The sequence below is a fragment of the Nicotiana sylvestris genome, chromosome 9 (assembly GCF_000393655.2).
Source record: "Nicotiana sylvestris chromosome 9, ASM39365v2, whole genome shotgun sequence".
In the NCBI taxonomy this organism is placed as follows: domain Eukaryota; kingdom Viridiplantae; phylum Streptophyta; class Magnoliopsida; order Solanales; family Solanaceae; genus Nicotiana; species Nicotiana sylvestris.
Window position 1 is genome coordinate 180,287,039 of NC_091065.1, and position 16,388 is coordinate 180,303,426.

The 16,388-nt window shown below is 33.5% G+C and overlaps 3 protein-coding genes across 3 annotated transcripts; 1 reads left to right on the forward strand and 2 right to left on the reverse strand.

Moving 5' to 3' along the window:
• Positions 1 to 1,704: 1,704 nt before the first annotated feature.
• On the reverse strand, positions 1,705 to 2,723 carry LOC104226978 (peroxidase-like). Its single transcript, XM_009779101.1, has 2 exons — positions 2,657 to 2,723; positions 1,705 to 2,123 (listed from the first exon to the last, which is right to left on the reverse strand). The coding sequence occupies exons 1-2, from the start codon at positions 2,721 to 2,723 to the stop codon at positions 1,705 to 1,707; spliced, it is 486 nt and encodes a 161-aa protein (XP_009777403.1).
• A 3,095-nt stretch (positions 2,724 to 5,818) lies between these two features.
• On the forward strand, positions 5,819 to 6,658 carry LOC138877103 (NDR1/HIN1-like protein 26). Its single transcript, XM_070156633.1, has one exon. It carries the CDS (start codon positions 5,819 to 5,821, stop codon positions 6,524 to 6,526), a length of 708 nt encoding a protein of 235 aa, XP_070012734.1. The 3' UTR covers positions 6,527 to 6,658.
• LOC104226975 (probable UDP-3-O-acylglucosamine N-acyltransferase 2, mitochondrial) lies at positions 5,856 to 15,900 on the reverse strand. Its single transcript, XM_009779096.2, has 11 exons — positions 15,531 to 15,900; positions 14,710 to 14,959; positions 10,381 to 10,457; positions 10,163 to 10,212; positions 9,135 to 9,199; positions 8,961 to 9,012; positions 8,822 to 8,892; positions 8,588 to 8,654; positions 7,404 to 7,475; positions 7,252 to 7,304; positions 5,856 to 6,116 (listed from the first exon to the last, which is right to left on the reverse strand). The coding sequence occupies exons 1-11, from the start codon at positions 15,715 to 15,717 to the stop codon at positions 6,095 to 6,097; spliced, it is 966 nt and encodes a 321-aa protein (XP_009777398.1). The 5' UTR covers positions 15,718 to 15,900; the 3' UTR covers positions 5,856 to 6,094.
• Between the last annotated feature and the right edge of the window lie 488 nt (positions 15,901 to 16,388).

Here is a 16,388-nt window from a genome sequence, read left to right on the forward strand (position 1 = left end):
ATGTCCAATACCACTCCTACGACCCAGTTAATGTCCATTCCTTTATCATTCTGTTTGAAATCATTCACTGGTTCATTGAGATTATTTCTTTCTCATGCATCAATACATATACACAAAAACAGGAATTCAACAATGTTCATATTTGAAAATTCAATTCAAACAGATTTTAAAATAAAATAAAAAAACAAATAAAAATCAGTCATAGCACAATAGTTAATGCACGAAGCGCGAACAGGCATAAATCATGCACGTGAGCTAGATTAAGTAGAGAACAAAGTAAGAACTCGACCTCAGGTGGAGCCCAAAGCAGGGATCAAAATTGAAATTGATGAAAGACCTCCATGCGAGTTCAAAGAGCAGCAAACTTTCAGAAATGAACTCGGACGGCAAATCCAGTTTCGAACTCGAACGCTTCACATAAACTCCATTTTGAGAAAGCAAAAATCCAAAACTTTTCTGCTTTTTTCTATTTCTTGCTGGTCCGTTTGATTTTTGTTACGGGCGGCGGCGACGGGGTTGTGGAGATTAGGTTCGTTGGTATGGTGGTGTGGTGGGCGTTTGGAGTGAGGTTATCGCTGGTGACCCGACGATGGAGGGAGGGCTTGCGGCTGGTCCCTTTTTCAAGACTAGGAGGTGAAAACTTGGGTTATGATTTCTATAATTGAGTATTTTATATGAAGGTGGGAAGGGATGATGGCCATTGGATTAGAAAGAAATAGATGACTAGGATTAAATCTTGCACATAAATGGGCTAGTGGATTGGGAAGAATGGGCTAGGAATAATTGAGTTTAAGTTAAAAGGAATGGACTCACACCCTTGGGCCTACAAATTTTCTTGTTGGACAAAGACAAACTCAAAAATCCTACCAAAATATTAATTAAACTTAGTTAAGTAAATAAACAAAATTTAAAAATGAAACTACTTTTTCATATTTTTTTAAATGTTCTAAAAATAAAGTAAAAAAAGTAAAGAAAATAGGCTAAAGTCATGATAAAATTAAGATACCATGAATAAAAATATATTAATTGATCTTAAACTAAAGATAAAAATATAGAAAAGCGATAAACACGATAAATAAAATTATTTTATGTTTTTTTTATGTCTTAGGACTAAAAGTAAAAAAAGATTAAAATTATATTAAAATAAAGTCAAGTAAATATTTTAAAAATATTAAAATACTAAAACTAACTTTAAAATTTGTGCGGGTCAAAAATTACGTGCTTACAAAAAACATAACAAGTTTATATGTACTTTAAAATAATAATATTAAGTACTTTTAATACAAAGATAGACTTTTCATATAGAAGAAAGAATTTTTTTTCGTTATGTAAATAAAGTAATCATTTGACTTACTTATAAATAGCCCTAGAGAATAGTTTTCCAAACGTCCGAATTTTGAGTTGGTGTTTTTTTTAAGGTCAAATACATACACAACCCATTCAACTTGGTCCCATTTTTTATTTTGACACTCTATCTCAACCTTGTTCTATCTTCGCTCTCAAACTCTATTTCTTATGTTCCACTTTAACACAAAAGCTGAAATCGGTGCAAAAAAATATAACGTGTGTGTATACACAAATCTGAGGTGTAATAAATATTCAATTAAATGTTGTCACCTGATTCTTTTCATCCACGGCAAACGGGTCAATACTAAAATATCCGAACCCTATTTTTTACTAATAAGTAATTATATATTATAGTAATTAGTTAATAGCCCTGCAGTTTCTTCTGATCTCACCATTAGTTCCAGTAAGTGGACTAATGTTCCCCATCCTAACCATAGCTGCAGCAAAATCACTTGTAAAAGCCGCACCATTCGTACTATAACTCCTCACCAACGCATCCTGAGATCCACCATTAAACAATTCCTGATCCGAGTGAAGCAACCCATGTCGAGCCACTAAGTTCTGGTAATAATCGTTATCGAACCGACTTGGTGTCTGAATATCCAAAGGAGCCAAGTTTGCGTCGCGGCCAGAAGATGGGCACGTGGCCCTTCTTGTGGTGGCGAATTGCGCGTCGATATTGGTATCGTTGTATATGCGGGTTCTGAAGGTTGTACAACGTGCTTGGCCGATGGTGTCGCCGCCGGAGAGTGCAGTCACACCATCCAGGGCAAACGCTATATTTTTTGCACCGATTTAAGCTTTTGTGTTAAAGTAGAACATAAAAAAAGAGTTGAAGTTCCAAAATGGAACAAGGTTGAGATAGAGTGTTAAAATGAAAAAGGATTTTTCATTCCTATACATTATTAGAAATTTTATTATCCTAAATGTTCGTGTTTAGTAAATTACTCTACCTACACAAGTTTTGTTTACAAAATATATACATTCCACCTTAAAAGACTCCCAATCCATTATTAGTGTCTTCAATTAAGGGATTTAGTTACACCCTTTTCTTTTTTTCTCCTCTTTTCTTTCCTTATGTTTCCACTCATATATCACAATTCCGTGGATCTTACCCAATTTTTTTGGGTGTAAACTTTTTGTTTCAATTTTTTACTTTTTACCTTTGCTTTTCCCACCAACAATCATAAATTGCTTCTAGATTCCCCTTTTACATCAATTACCATTATATCCATATTCCCAGAATCTCAGCTTTATCCTTTACATATAATAGAATCATAAAAAGCAACTTATGAAGTAGGAACCATACCTCCAACAAATGGACTGTTTGGAGGCTCATCTGCAGAAGTGCCTGAGCATATAGACTCTGCCTTCATCTTCCTTATTTCCTTTTCGACATTTTCAAGAGTTCAATATCACATTATGTCAAACAGATTAACCATGTCAAAACTCCTAATTTAGCTTTCTCTTTGATGTTACTTTTTATTTCAATTTTCTAATTTTTACTCTTTTCTCTCCATTTCAATCTTCCTTATTACTTTTTTGACTTTGCCAAAAGTTCAATCACATTATGTCGAAACTTTTTACTTCCTTTGTATCCAAATTAACAATATTCAAAATCCTAATTTAGCTCTTTTGGTCAAATCGTCAAATGCAAATTTTATACAATATGTCTTTTGTATATTTTGTATCTAATTTATACATAGTAAAAACAAATTTCATACAACTAATTATATAGTATACAACTTATCTACAATTTTCATACATTATTTCTACTCAGTTATATACAACTACAATATAATACCACTTAAATACAATTTTTATACAAATTTTATACAATATGTCTTTTGTATATTTTGTATCTAATTTATACATAATAAAAATAAATTTCATACAACTAATTATATATTATACAATTTATCTACAACTCATACATTATTTCTACCCAGTTAAATATAATTACAATAACATACAACTTAAATATAAACTTTATACAATATGTCTTTTGTATATTTTGTATCTGATTTATACATAGTAAAAACAAATTTCATACAACTAATTATATATTATACAACTTATCTACAATTTTCGTACATTATTTTTACTCAGTTATATACAACTACAATATCATAAAACTTAAATATAATTTTTATGCAATGTTGTTCAACTTTCATACAATAGTTAAATGAATAAAACAAAAATAAATAAACAACATAATACAATTTTTCTACAATTTTACTACAATTTCTGCAATATAATGTATGTCACGTCTTCTTCTTCTTCTTCTTCTTCTTCTTCTTCTTCTTCTTCTTCTTCTTCTTCTTCTTTTAATCTGAAATTCAGCCAAAACCAAGTCTAGTCTACACCAAAACCCCTCAAAATCGAGATATAAAGTCCAAACCATATTTCCAATTATTTGCAACAACACCCAATCCAAACAAATAATGATTTTTGAAAACCCAAATTCGAATTCAAAGCTTCAAAACTTTTTAATGGCTGTCAATGATGGAATTGCTGCTCTCTTTTCCTTTGCTTTATATTACTGAAATTTGGGGTTGAGAGATAGAGAGAGACGTAGAGAGAATTCTCAATTCTTTGCAACAACATCCAATTCAAACAAACAATGCCTTTTGAAAACCCAAATTCGAATTCAAAGCTTCAAAGCTTTTTAACGGTTGTCAATGGTGGAGGAATTACAGATTTTCGCTGGTTTTAGAAGAGGAAATATTGAGTGATTGAAGAGGAAATCGTGGGGTGTGGTTTGATACGTGGGTGAGGGGGTGAGATTTGGAGAGAGAAACTTGGGGGAGTGAGAATATATGGTAGAGTTAAATTAGGAGATTAATTAATAACATTAAAACCCCTAAAATGTATATAAATGGTAATTAGGTATATAAAAGATAATTATATTAAAAGTTAAGCATGGAGGGTAATATAATTTACTATATGACATAGGAATGTAAAAATTCCAAATGAAAAATGGTGCCAAATTGAATGGGTTGTATATGTATTTGGCCTTTTTTTAATTAAAACTGTTAACGTAAAATAATATTCTCTAATCGATATACTCAATCAAATAAAATGACTTGATTCTTTTCTAAATGCTTATATTACCTAAAGACCAACAATGTCTTAATAAAAAAATTAATATGTTGGTAAATTATCAATTGACAAGGAATTGTTAGAAGAAAATGATTACAAAAAATTTATTAACAATTTTGCATCTCAAAAAGCTAAAAGAATAGACTTCAAATACAAATATATATTATAATCTTTTTTTTAAAAAAAAAATTAGGCTTCATATTAAACTTTGGCTTTAGGCCACTTATGTGCTTGAACCGCCCCTATAAGTTGGAATATGATTAAACTTTCCTTTTTAATATGAGTCGCCCAAGTCTATGGCGTGTTTTAGACTACAAGTTTCAAAAGTATTTTTTTCCCCATAAACTCCGTGTCAAATCAAATACTGCTACATAAATTGGGACAGAGGGAGTAAAACTTAAGTTCTTATAGGTGAGTTTTTTTATCATATTATAATTTAATTCTCCATTAAAGAAGCATAGGTCCCATTTTACTAAATATCTAATTTTAATATAACAATTTTAAGTGAATTATTATGTGAAATTTAATCTCAACTATTTAATGGATGTTTGTTACCGTTGATTAAGCGAAAAAGAAAACAACAATAAACCCAGTATAATCCCACATATTGAGTTCTGAGGAGGGTGGTGTGTACGCAACCTTATCTCTACCTTGTGGAGATAGGGTGTTTCCAATAGACCCTCGGCTCAGAGAAGCATAAAGACCACGTTAAAGAAGAGAAAAACAAAAAGCGCAACAGCGAAAAGACATGTGAAAGCAACACAAATAACAACCAGATATTCAAGTGACCGAAATGAAAGAAACAGAGCCCCCCCGCCCCCCCAACATCATACGGTCAATAGCCAACCAAAGAGTTTTCACCCTGAGATGAGCATGGTGGTCTTAGGACATCATAAAAAGAAATATAGAAGGTTATCCAAAATACTTAAAAAAAAAAGGAAAAAAAAAAAAGAAGAAGCTTCAAGCCGATAAGTCATACAACAACAATCCAGTGAAATCTCACTAGTGAGGTCTGAGGAGGGTAGTGTGTACGCGGACCTTACCCCTACCCCGAAAAAGTAGAGAGGCTGTTTCCGAAAGACCCTCGGCTCAATAAGTCATAGTGTTCAATAATTTTGAAAGAATTAAAGAGTTGAGAAGGAATAAATTTGTGGACAGAACAATGTATACTTTCCCCTGAATTCAAGAATCCAATACCAGTACTTTTCAAGGAGGTAGTATTATATACCAAGATGACATAACTAGTTCTTCTTGATTCTTTTCTTTCCTAAAAAGATCTCAACATCTCTTTAAACATTACTTTATGCTCAATCCACCAATTTTTCACAGTTTAAATTTGCATATATAATCATGTACTGTAAAACTGTTCATGATCAACCTCAATTCCATCCTCTTAAAAAAAATGCAGTCTAGGCCTGAATTACCCGTTTATGGCCGCGATGAAGATCGCCCTATAAGGCGACACCATAGTGCTAGTTATTATGCCCATTGGGTGAAAGAAAGTTTAACCACAAGAGTCTCAAAACTAGTATGTTCTATATTCTTAGGCCTTCTTGCAATTGTTGGACTCATCACATTCATTTTATGGCTAAGTCTTCGCCCTCATCGGCCACGAATTTTCCTCAATGACTTCTCTGTTCCAGCTTTAGGCCAAGGAGTTGGTGGACCTGAAAATGCACAAATAAACTTCGAAGTCACAGCAAGAAATTCTAATCAAGGTATTGGGGTTTATTATGATGCAAGTCAAGTGACAGTGTATTATCAAGAACAAAGTATTGGAGGTTACCAAGTGTTGACACCATTCTATCAACAGCCTAAGAACAGTACCATTTTTGCTAGTATGCTAAGTGGTTCATCATTGACAGTAACAGGGTCGCAATGGAAGCAAATGCAGAATGATCGAACGAGGGGGCCAGTGAGTTTTCGTGTTGAATTAACATCAACTATAAGATTTAAGATTTCGTCGTGGAACAGTAAACGTCATAGGATGCATGCTAATTGTCCTGTTGCAGTAGGACAAGATGGCATGATATTGCCTGCTTACATGGATAAGAGATGTCCAGTTTATTTTAACTGATTTAGGAAGCGGAGCATTCAATTCAAATCTTTTCCATTTGTTATCTTATTCTTATTGATTTTTCATTTTTCGGATTGTATTTTACTAATTGAACTGCATTATTTCTGAAGTAAAGAAACTCTATTGAACCAACTGATATATATGTTTCTTTAACAAAGTATGACAAATAGCAGTGGAAAATGTACTTTAGAATTGGCATGTAAACGACTGTAGAGTACAAAATCTTCAAAAACTCGAAGGAGAAGAATGCAGCAAGGGCTTAATTGGAAAGCTCGAATTGTATTTGTGTCGATTTTCTAGTTCATTCCTTTGATAATCTCAGCGATGTACTAAACAATCGCTAACGGCAATTAAGAATATGTCAGAAGATATCGACACATCCAAAACTGCCTAGTTATTTAACAGCGGCCATGAAGCACCAGGACTAATTTAAAGATATCACGTTAACCATCAAGACGGGCCTAATAGATGTTTTTATACATGATTTTGCTTTCAAAGGAGCATGCAATGTTTTAAAAGGTAAGTGGAACAACAATTTCATGTAATCATTTTTAAGCTATCCAAAAGAACACATGCTCAACATGCATAGGAGCAAAAGAATACAAGTGATATGAAAATAATAGTTCCGGAGATGCTTCACTATGTGCACATCAAATGGCATGCATAGCATACAAAAAATTGTTCAAAATCTTGAGTTTATGATTGGATTCAAGCAGAATACTCACTTCAAGGATTGACGATGAATAGCAATTTGTCTTCGCCAATCACGTATAGGAATCTGCATTTAGCCACAAGTATTATCAAACAATTGTAAAAACAAGGTCAGACTTCTTTGGAAGAGACTAGATAACACCATGAACAACGGTAGAGTCCTTACAGCAGGAAAGCCACCATAATCTCCAGGCTCACTAATATCCTTGGTGACACAGCTATTAGCTGCTAACCTGACCTGTAGCATCAAATGCTATTATTTGGTAACAGTCTGTCAATAGAAGAATAACCACATAGGATGTGCACAATCAACAGAAGGAGCAGGCAGTATGCACAGAGAAATTTAATATCCTGATTCATATTAAGTTGAAGTACTTTATGGCTCACAGCATTCCTCGACGTCTTAGAGAAGCTTTAGAATTGGCCAATAGGATACTCCCTTCTCTACAAAGAGATTGTTTTGTTTTACTTTTCGGTTTCGCCCAAAAGGGTATCTGCTTTCCGTTAAAGGAACTTTTCCACTACATATATATTTTTTTTAATATATTATAGTACCTCAAAAGCTATATGGAGCCCACTTTTTATTCAAATTTCTCCTTTTACACTCAAAACTCCTACATCTCAAACCTATTGAAAAGTATCCTTTTATCCCATGTGGGGGGCACGTCAAACTAGGACACTAAAAGGTTAACAGGGAGCAAGAATGATGGTATTGGCAGTAGAAACATAGAGATCTATTGAAACAGAGAACATGCTACAAGGATTCCATAACCATCATAAAATGTAATAGCATTCTGATTCTCTTTTGAATATGTGCCATAACATTCTGAATCTGATATATGTTAGGAGGAAGTTGGAGGATAATAAGCAGCATTGTCAAGCAAACTAAAATAAGCAGTTGTATGGCTATAGAATTCTCCACCTGTGGTTTATTCCAACAATATCTCGTCTTTTATCCTATGATATCAGTTAGCTTAAGACCTAGGGAAAAGGTGGACAAACTTGAAGCAAGAGAACGGGTACACAAAGTGCAGCTTTATTTTTTATTATGAGAACCCTCTCATTCATGACATTTATGTATTCTTACCATGTCCATTAAGATCAAGACTAGGCAGTGAATAAACATGATAATGTCAAGCTAAACAGTTTCATATAGAACTTATGATGCATAAAGTGATAACACACAATCTCTGCTTGCTTGGAAGTTAAGTGTTCTAGCATCTGCATCTGTTCCATGCAATATAATATCCAAAAACATGAGAAATCTACAAAACATAAATTACATTTATTGTATGGAGTAGTCGTTTCACATAGAATCCAAGGAACAAATCGCCAGTTAGAAAATTATACCTTTGAGGCAATGTTTACATGATCACGGATCCCGACTCTTCCTCCGAATGTTACATAGTCACCTATACTAGGAAAGGAAAATTATGTAGATTAATCCAAGAAAAGAACAAATATATAATCTTGAAAGCTAAAAGTATACTGAACTAGAAAGTAAAATAAATTAGTGATCAAATCTAAATAGATGTTTTTTTAACTTCAATTATTTATCAAAGTGCAATAAGAAGGATAACATACGTCACTGAACCAGCAACCCCGACTTGTCCACATATGATGCAGCTTCTCCCAATTACTACATTGTGACCTATCTGTATTATAGATCATAAGAACCGTCTTGATCCAAGATTTTCTCCAAAATTTAGAAGTAGAAAAGTACCTGAACTAAATTATCTATCTTTGTATGTTCTCCAACTACTGTATCCCTCCAACTGCATAGCCCCCGAGTGATGAGGCATTTATGTTTAAGCTCAGAAACATTAGGGCAGGGGATTTAATTTGGAAAGACTTGAGACAACCACAATGAAGAATTCAAAAAGAGCATTTATTTCACCTGCCCCTATCGATACACGTGTTTGCACCTATTTCTACATGGTTTTCTATTCTCACATTCAGGGTCTGCAGATGAGATAAAAGAAAAAAATTAATAGTCTTGGAAGATTACAAAGAGTCGTAGCTCATAAGATATCAAGTATATGAAAAAGAATCCAGGATAAGTTTATATAGTTGATCTGCTATCAACCTTTCTTTCATTTTAAAATTTTTGGTAGGTAGTTGATCTGGTATCAACCAATGAAAAACATATCAAGGACTAACAATTTTTAGCTCAAGTACGGTCAGCCCTGATTCATTCAGAGAACAGTCAAGCTTGAGCATAAGTCAAAGTTATACTCAAGTGCTTACTGGGCTTCAGCGCGAACAATGAGATATTAACATAAATGATCATGGACCAAACTCAAGGATATTTTTTTTCTGATCAACAAATCAAGCCCCATATAGCATGGTATTATATCTAAATCAGAAATCCCTCATGTCAGCTTTTAATTTTTAAAGGACCAAAATACCAAAATAAGAAAGGACATCATACAAGTAATATGAACATATAAATGTTGAGCAGAGGTGAAGTGACGGGCTAAGAAACTAATAAGGTTAACATCAACCACAAATGTTGACACTTTGTGTGTCAAATATCGTTCTAAAATGTAACACCAAATAAAAAAACAATGAAGAATAATCAAATTGGTTTTGTCTAAATTCTAATATTAAATATCTATTGCACACCTTTTCACTACACACAAGAACGATCAACAGACTTAACTATAGGACTCTAACGATTACTAGAATTACTCAAATTCTAGCTCACTTCACTGAGGAGCTCATTTGGTAGCTCTCCACACTTACTTTTTCTTTGCTTATTTACTCTTGGTCACTTGCATTTAAGACCCTAAAAACTTTAGGGGTCTTGAATTAGCCACAAGCATAAAGAATTAAAAACACATTTTTGGTTCATGTAAAAGACATGATATCAAGGATCACAGGTAACAATTTTATCTCTTAGAGAAATAGTAGTATTTGACGAACTTGAGGCTTTTTCACCATGTTTCCTTGCTCATCTACGAAAAATCCAAAACCTGTAACAAGAAAAGAACTTTTTATTTAGAATCTAACACTAGCAGTAATATGTAAATTAAAAGCAGGTCTGCGACAGGTAGACCGAAATATGTACCAGAAAAGAGAATAGTCTTGGATTTCTTTTTAATGAACTGAAAAGGAAAATTCCACATTAGATTCAGCCTTACCATCTTGACCAATGCAGACTCCGCTGTGGATAACACAAAAGTCGCCAACCATGCAATTAGCCAATGCAACATTGTAGCTGAAGATAATTTGTGCATAATTCATAGACCAAAAGTCACTTGTAAGAAATGGTGCAAAATAGAATTCAGGCCACAAAACCAGATGCATTGAGACACTTCCTACAGCTAAGAAAGTAAACGGATCATCTTGCTTTTTCATAGCTTTTTTATCTTAAGTTTACTCCCCCTCTACTGTATCCCATCCACCTTTTTTTCAATTCTAAACAGTTGGATTTCCTTCTTTAGGAGACTCCAGCACAGAACTAAGACATCCTAACTAATCGAGAAAAGGCTTAAGCATAGATAATTGATAATTTTTTAATATAATCATGAAAGAAAGGCTGGCGAGATTTTGCTCGGAAGAACGATATTATTTTGCCAACTGAAACCAAATAACAACTATCTTTTTAACTATACCTCAGCTCTATTTATTAGGCTGGGCCTATTTCAACTCAATATTTAGAACGCAGTCTTCTAGCTACCTACTAGAGATATCCCATCAAAATGAGGCCAAATACAATGTTGTTAAAGGCTCTTAAAGGTCCATCAACCTTGAAGTTTGATTACTTAATTTGCGCTTTGCGTATGCGTCAAGGTGCTAGGCCTGTGAACCTTCTGGTGAATTGCGTATAGGTGTTCATAACATGCAGCGGAAGACAATAACAATCCTAGGCAGATCTTTTCGTGTTTAAAAGTTATTTACATGTCAAAGATCGGATCTAAGACGTACCTGGTGAAGAGAGTCTCGTTTCAAAATTCTTTGATAGCGCGAAGAATCTATGCGTATTCACACCAACACCGATCTTTGCTATTAACTCTTTGATCAATGAAACCCGCAAACAAATTGAATAAAATTGTATGCTACAATTTTTTTTAAAACCTTTCAGAGTAGCAGTAACATGACAAGAAAAATAATCTTTCTTGTGAAGAACGTCTCTCTCGGCTTTGGCCTTTTCTCGGGAAAACTATTTTTCACTGCTTCTATTTGGAAGATATATATATTATCAACCATAGACTGCTTTCCTTTTAGGTTAAGGAAAAACCAATGGTGGTGGCTTCACGTGGCTAAGTCCAAAGTTTTCAAAACTTGGACTTTGCACAATTTTCTATTGAAAATTCAAATCCCATTCCTAATAGGAATTAGATTGCCGACAAGTCCCTAGCACTTTACACGTGAAAATAATTGCAAGCAAAAATTCTCCTATTGTGGAAAATGAATCCCATTCTAAATGGGATTATGGTCGCCGTGTCCTTTATGGACTTTCCAATCCAATTTCAGTTGGATTTGGGAGAAATTCAAAAATAGCCAGATCTACAAGTGTCGTTCAAAAATAGCCCAGTTTCAAAAGTAATCGAAATTTAGCCATTTTTCATGTAAAAATAAATCTGAACGAAAACACTGTTCAAAATACTCCAGCATAATATACTGGAGTTCCAGTATAATATACCGATCCAGCATAATATACTGATGTTTGGTGCACCGGTGCTCCAGTCTATAGTATATTATACTGGAGCCAGCAAAGTATACCGGTCCAGCATAATATGCTGGAAGTTCATACACAGGTGCACCGAACTCCAGTATATTATGCTGGACCGGTCTCTGTTGCAGCAAAATAGTGGCTATTTTTCATTGACTTGGTAAACACTGTCTATTTTTGAATGACCAGTCCGAAAACTGGCTAGACCGTGCTATTTTTACGTTGGATTTCACGTTTTTATGGAATTTCATGTGACCAATCCAACTCAAAATTGGATTTCATTAACAAGTCTTCTGTTAATATTTTATATCCCATTAGATTAAGGACAAAACTCACCAACCGTGAAGACCAATTCTATAATTGGATTTTTCCATAATATTCTAATGGAAAAATACAATTTCATTCCATATTGGTGGTTGCGTCCTTTATGGACTTTGACATGAATCCAATTTCAAATTAGATTTCACTAATTAGTCTCATTAAAAAAACGTGTAACCAATTTCTTATGGGATTACTAGTGTCGTAGCTAGTTATTTGTGGACTTTGAATTAGTTTCTTTATTAATATTTAATATATATTTCATATAAAAATAAATATTAATTATAAGACATAAACATCATGTTGGAGATAACCATTCACATATAAATTATCGCCATAATAAATAGAGCAAATACCATTGCTTATAATAATGCGAAAACCACATTTGTCTAACATAGAAGCTGAAATTATATTCGAAACAAATTTAGGAACGTAATAACAAACACCCAACATAAGTACTTTGCCCGTAGGCATTATCAAAGAAATTGATCCTACAGTTACGACCGCAACTTTTGCACCATTTCCAACTTGTAGATTAATTTCTCCTTTCTTCAACCTTCTACTTATTTGGAACCCCTGCAACATATTGCAGATGGTATAACCACTGCCAATATCTTATACCCACAATGAAGCATCAGTAGTAGTTAAAGAAACTTTGAATTGGTACTTATAATTAATATTTATTTATATATTAAATATTAATAAGGAGATTAACTCAAAGTCCACAAATAACTACCTATGGCACTAGTAATCCTATAAGGAATGGGTTACACGCTTTTTTAATGAGACTAATTGGTGAAATCCAATTTGAAATTGGATTCACGTCAAAGTCCATAAAGGACGCAGCCACCAATATGGAATGGAATTGTATTTTTCCATTAGAATATTATGGAAAAATCCAATTATAGAATTGGTCTTCACGGTTGGTGAGTTTTGTCCTTAATATAAACAGAAGACTTGTTAATGAAATCCAGTTTTGAATTGGATTAGTAACATGAAATTCCATAAAAACGTGAAATCCAATTGGAATTGGATTGGAAAGTCCATAAAGGACGCAACCACCATAATCCCATTTAGAATGGGATTCATTTTCCACAATAGGAAAAATTTTGCTTGCAATTATTTTCACGTGTAAAGTCGTAGGGACTTGTCGGCAATCTAATTCCCATTAGGAATGGGATTCGAATTTTCAATAGAAAATTGTGCAAAGTCCAAGTTTTGAAAACTTTGGACTTAGCCACGTGAAGCTACCACCATTGGTTTTTCCTTAACCTAAAAGGAAAGCAGTCTATGGTTGATATTATATATATATATATCATCCAAATAGAAGCAGTGAAAAATAGTTTTCCGGAAAAAGGCCAAAGCTGAGAGAGACGTTCTTCACAAGAAAAATTATTTTTCTTGTCAATTTACTGCTACGATGAAAGGTTTTAAAAAAAAATTCAGCATCAATTTTATTCAATTTATTTGCGGGTTTCGTTGATCAAAGAGTTGATAGCAAAAATCCGTCTCAGTGTGGATACGCATAGAGCCTTCGAACTATCGAAGAATTTTGAAACGAGACTCTCTTCACCAGGTACGTCTTAGATCCGATCTTTGAATTTGACATGTAAATAACTTTTAAACACAAAAAGATCTGCCTAGGATTGTTATTGTCTTCCGCTGCGTGTTATGAACACCTATACGCAATCCAATAGTGGTATCAGAGCACAATAAATAACTTGTCAATTACTATGACGATCTCAGGTCAAAGGAAACTCTTACTTCATATTCTTCAAGAGGATATCCTATTGCAGTTTATAGTAATTCTAACCATTAGGAATTATCCAATGAGTCCGGACAATGATCATATCTCTATATGCATCATCTATCTCTGTAATTTAGTTAATGAAATCAACTAATCTTTATCTCATAAAGACGATCACATAAATATTGATCTAACCAGATTACTAATGTCTAGATTAATAATTTTAGATTAAATTATAAGAAACTTCACTCTCATTATCATGATCTCCATCATAATGTCAAGTCTCCAAATTTAATCAGGGACCTTATCAAGTTAATCAAACAATTAATAATAACTATGATAAAAGAATATCAGATGCTATATATTTTTATATCAAATAGCGTTCACAAAAATATGTTCAAATCATCAATCATGAGATTGGATCTAGGGCATATCTAATATTTTCCTAACACCTTCACCCATGGATTTTGTCTTTAAGGGCACTACAACATATATATAGCTTAATTATAGTTTTTCCATTCTTTTGTCCAAATACTATCGTTGTGGTTATACTTATATCTTCTTGCACTGTAATTATTTTTCTTATTTTTTCTTCATTGGTGCTTTTCTTCACTGAATCACACGTTTTATTTGTGCTTAAACCTCCAATAGAATTTAGTGCTTTTTCACGCTTTTTGTTTTTGACTACTCTGGCCAAAGAATTGTCTTCAACATAGACAAGATGTTTACCCTATTTTCGTTGATTGGCCTATAGTGACTGTAGGTCCAATGATTGCTCCGCAGCCAATGCGACACTCTGCACCCACGGCACATTCTGAATGTACTACAGCACCAATTTCCACAAAGGCCGAGGGATCAATGCTAGCCGTCTTGTGAAAAGTCCCACCACCATTGCCCCATCTGAGGTAATCTTGATGATCAACCTCACCATCATTCTGAAGTCTTGAATTCAAAGCACATTCGGGGTGCACTGTGGTACCTGATGGAACCTAGAAATAGTCATCTTGAAAGCAAAATAACCTTAAGTGATAAACCACCAAAGCAAACACAGAACACAACGTATCTTTCACGCTGCAAAAGAAACAGAACAAAAAGCAGTGTCAACATCTGATTTATAATCTAAATTTTCCACAACCAACACTAAAGGTGTCCTTGATATGGAATGTTTTATTTTAAAAAATCTATTTATCTGCCATCTTTCCCAGTTTATATGCCATATTTTATCTTTTAGTTTGTCCCAAAGAAATAACACTTTCCATTATTTAGAAATAATTTATATGGTTTGCTTAGCTTATAAGTATCAAAAGTCTGTCTTTTTTAAAAAATCCAATCAAAATATGCCACACAAAATAGAAGGGATAGAGTATGCATAAGAGCTTAAATATTTATCAAACTTAATTCTTAATTTATTTCTTGCCCAAACTCGTGAAAAAGAATAGACTCCACTGTAAAAACAAGTAACGCAGTCTAAGTGGCATTTTCACAAACACGTGAGCTACTTAAATGTTAAAGTAAAATGACATGCAGAAAATGATACCCGGCAAACTTACCCGGATCAGTAGAGTAATGCTTTGAAGCTCTTTGGCCTACAGAGAAACAATCAGAAGAAGTAGTTGCTGATGCAAGTCTTGGGGCTAACAAATTTTCAACCAACCTTGTGTGAGATTTGCTACGAACCAGTCCAGTTATAGAGGAAAGGGTACGAATGGAAGCTAATCTTTTAAGGCAAGACGCCATTATGTGAAGTAGCTGATTACTAGATCCAACGGCAAAACAAAGTTTGTAATAGTCAAAGCAGAGTCACAAATTTGCCATAACACTTGCTTATAGGCGTCTCGGCAACTATATGTTCCGAACAAGGTTATTTTGAAATTATAATTTCGAGATTAATAATCCTAGAATTTTAACCCACTATCCAACATGTGATCGAGATTTATATCAAGATTTTGCTACAAATTTATATCGGTTTTAGCTATTCCAAGAGGAAAAAAATAAAAAATATTCACATTTACAAGTGGTAATTGAAAAATATTCACAATTTCAAAAGTAATTAAAATTTAATCACTTTTTCATGTAAATATAAAATCTAAACAAAAACACCTTTAAAAATCCGAAAATATTCCAGCATAATATACTGAAGTTCGAATTTTTCTACATATGAGCTTCCGACATAATGTGCGTGAATTTTATAATATGCTGGAGTTCCAAAGTAGCGGGAAGTTTATATGCAGGAGTTCCATAATCTTCATATTATGCTCGAACTTTTTGAGTGCTGGAATTCCAACATAATATGCTGGAAGTTTCAACGTAAGAGCTCCATAATTCTGCATATTATGCTGGAACTTTCTGTGTTTCAACAAAACAGTGGCTATTTTTAATGACTTTACAAATACTGGCTATTTTTTTAT

Excerpts from the sequence above, each read along its gene's own strand:
- LOC138877103 (XM_070156633.1), top strand. The coding sequence starts at position 5,819 with ATGATCAACCTCAATTCCATCCTCTTAAAAAAAATGCAGTCTAGGCCT.
- LOC104226975 (XM_009779096.2), bottom strand. The coding sequence starts at position 15,717 with ATGGCGTCTTGCCTTAAAAGATTAGCTTCCATTCGTACCCTTTCCTCT. Across the intron at positions 8,655-8,821 it reads GGGGTTGCTGGTTCAGTGAC|TATAGGTGACTATGTAACAT; the intron begins GTATGTTATCCT and ends TTCCTTTCCTAG. Across the intron at positions 6,117-7,251 it reads ATTCATCGTCAATCCTTGAA|GTCCACCAACTCCTTGGCCT; the intron begins GTGAGTATTCTG and ends GTGCATTTTCAG.
- LOC104226978 (XM_009779101.1), bottom strand. The coding sequence starts at position 2,723 with ATGAAGGCAGAGTCTATATGCTCAGGCACTTCTGCAGATGAGCCTCCA. Across the intron at positions 2,124-2,656 it reads AAACAGTCCATTTGTTGGAG|CGTTTGCCCTGGATGGTGTG; the intron begins GTATGGTTCCTA and ends CAAAAAATATAG.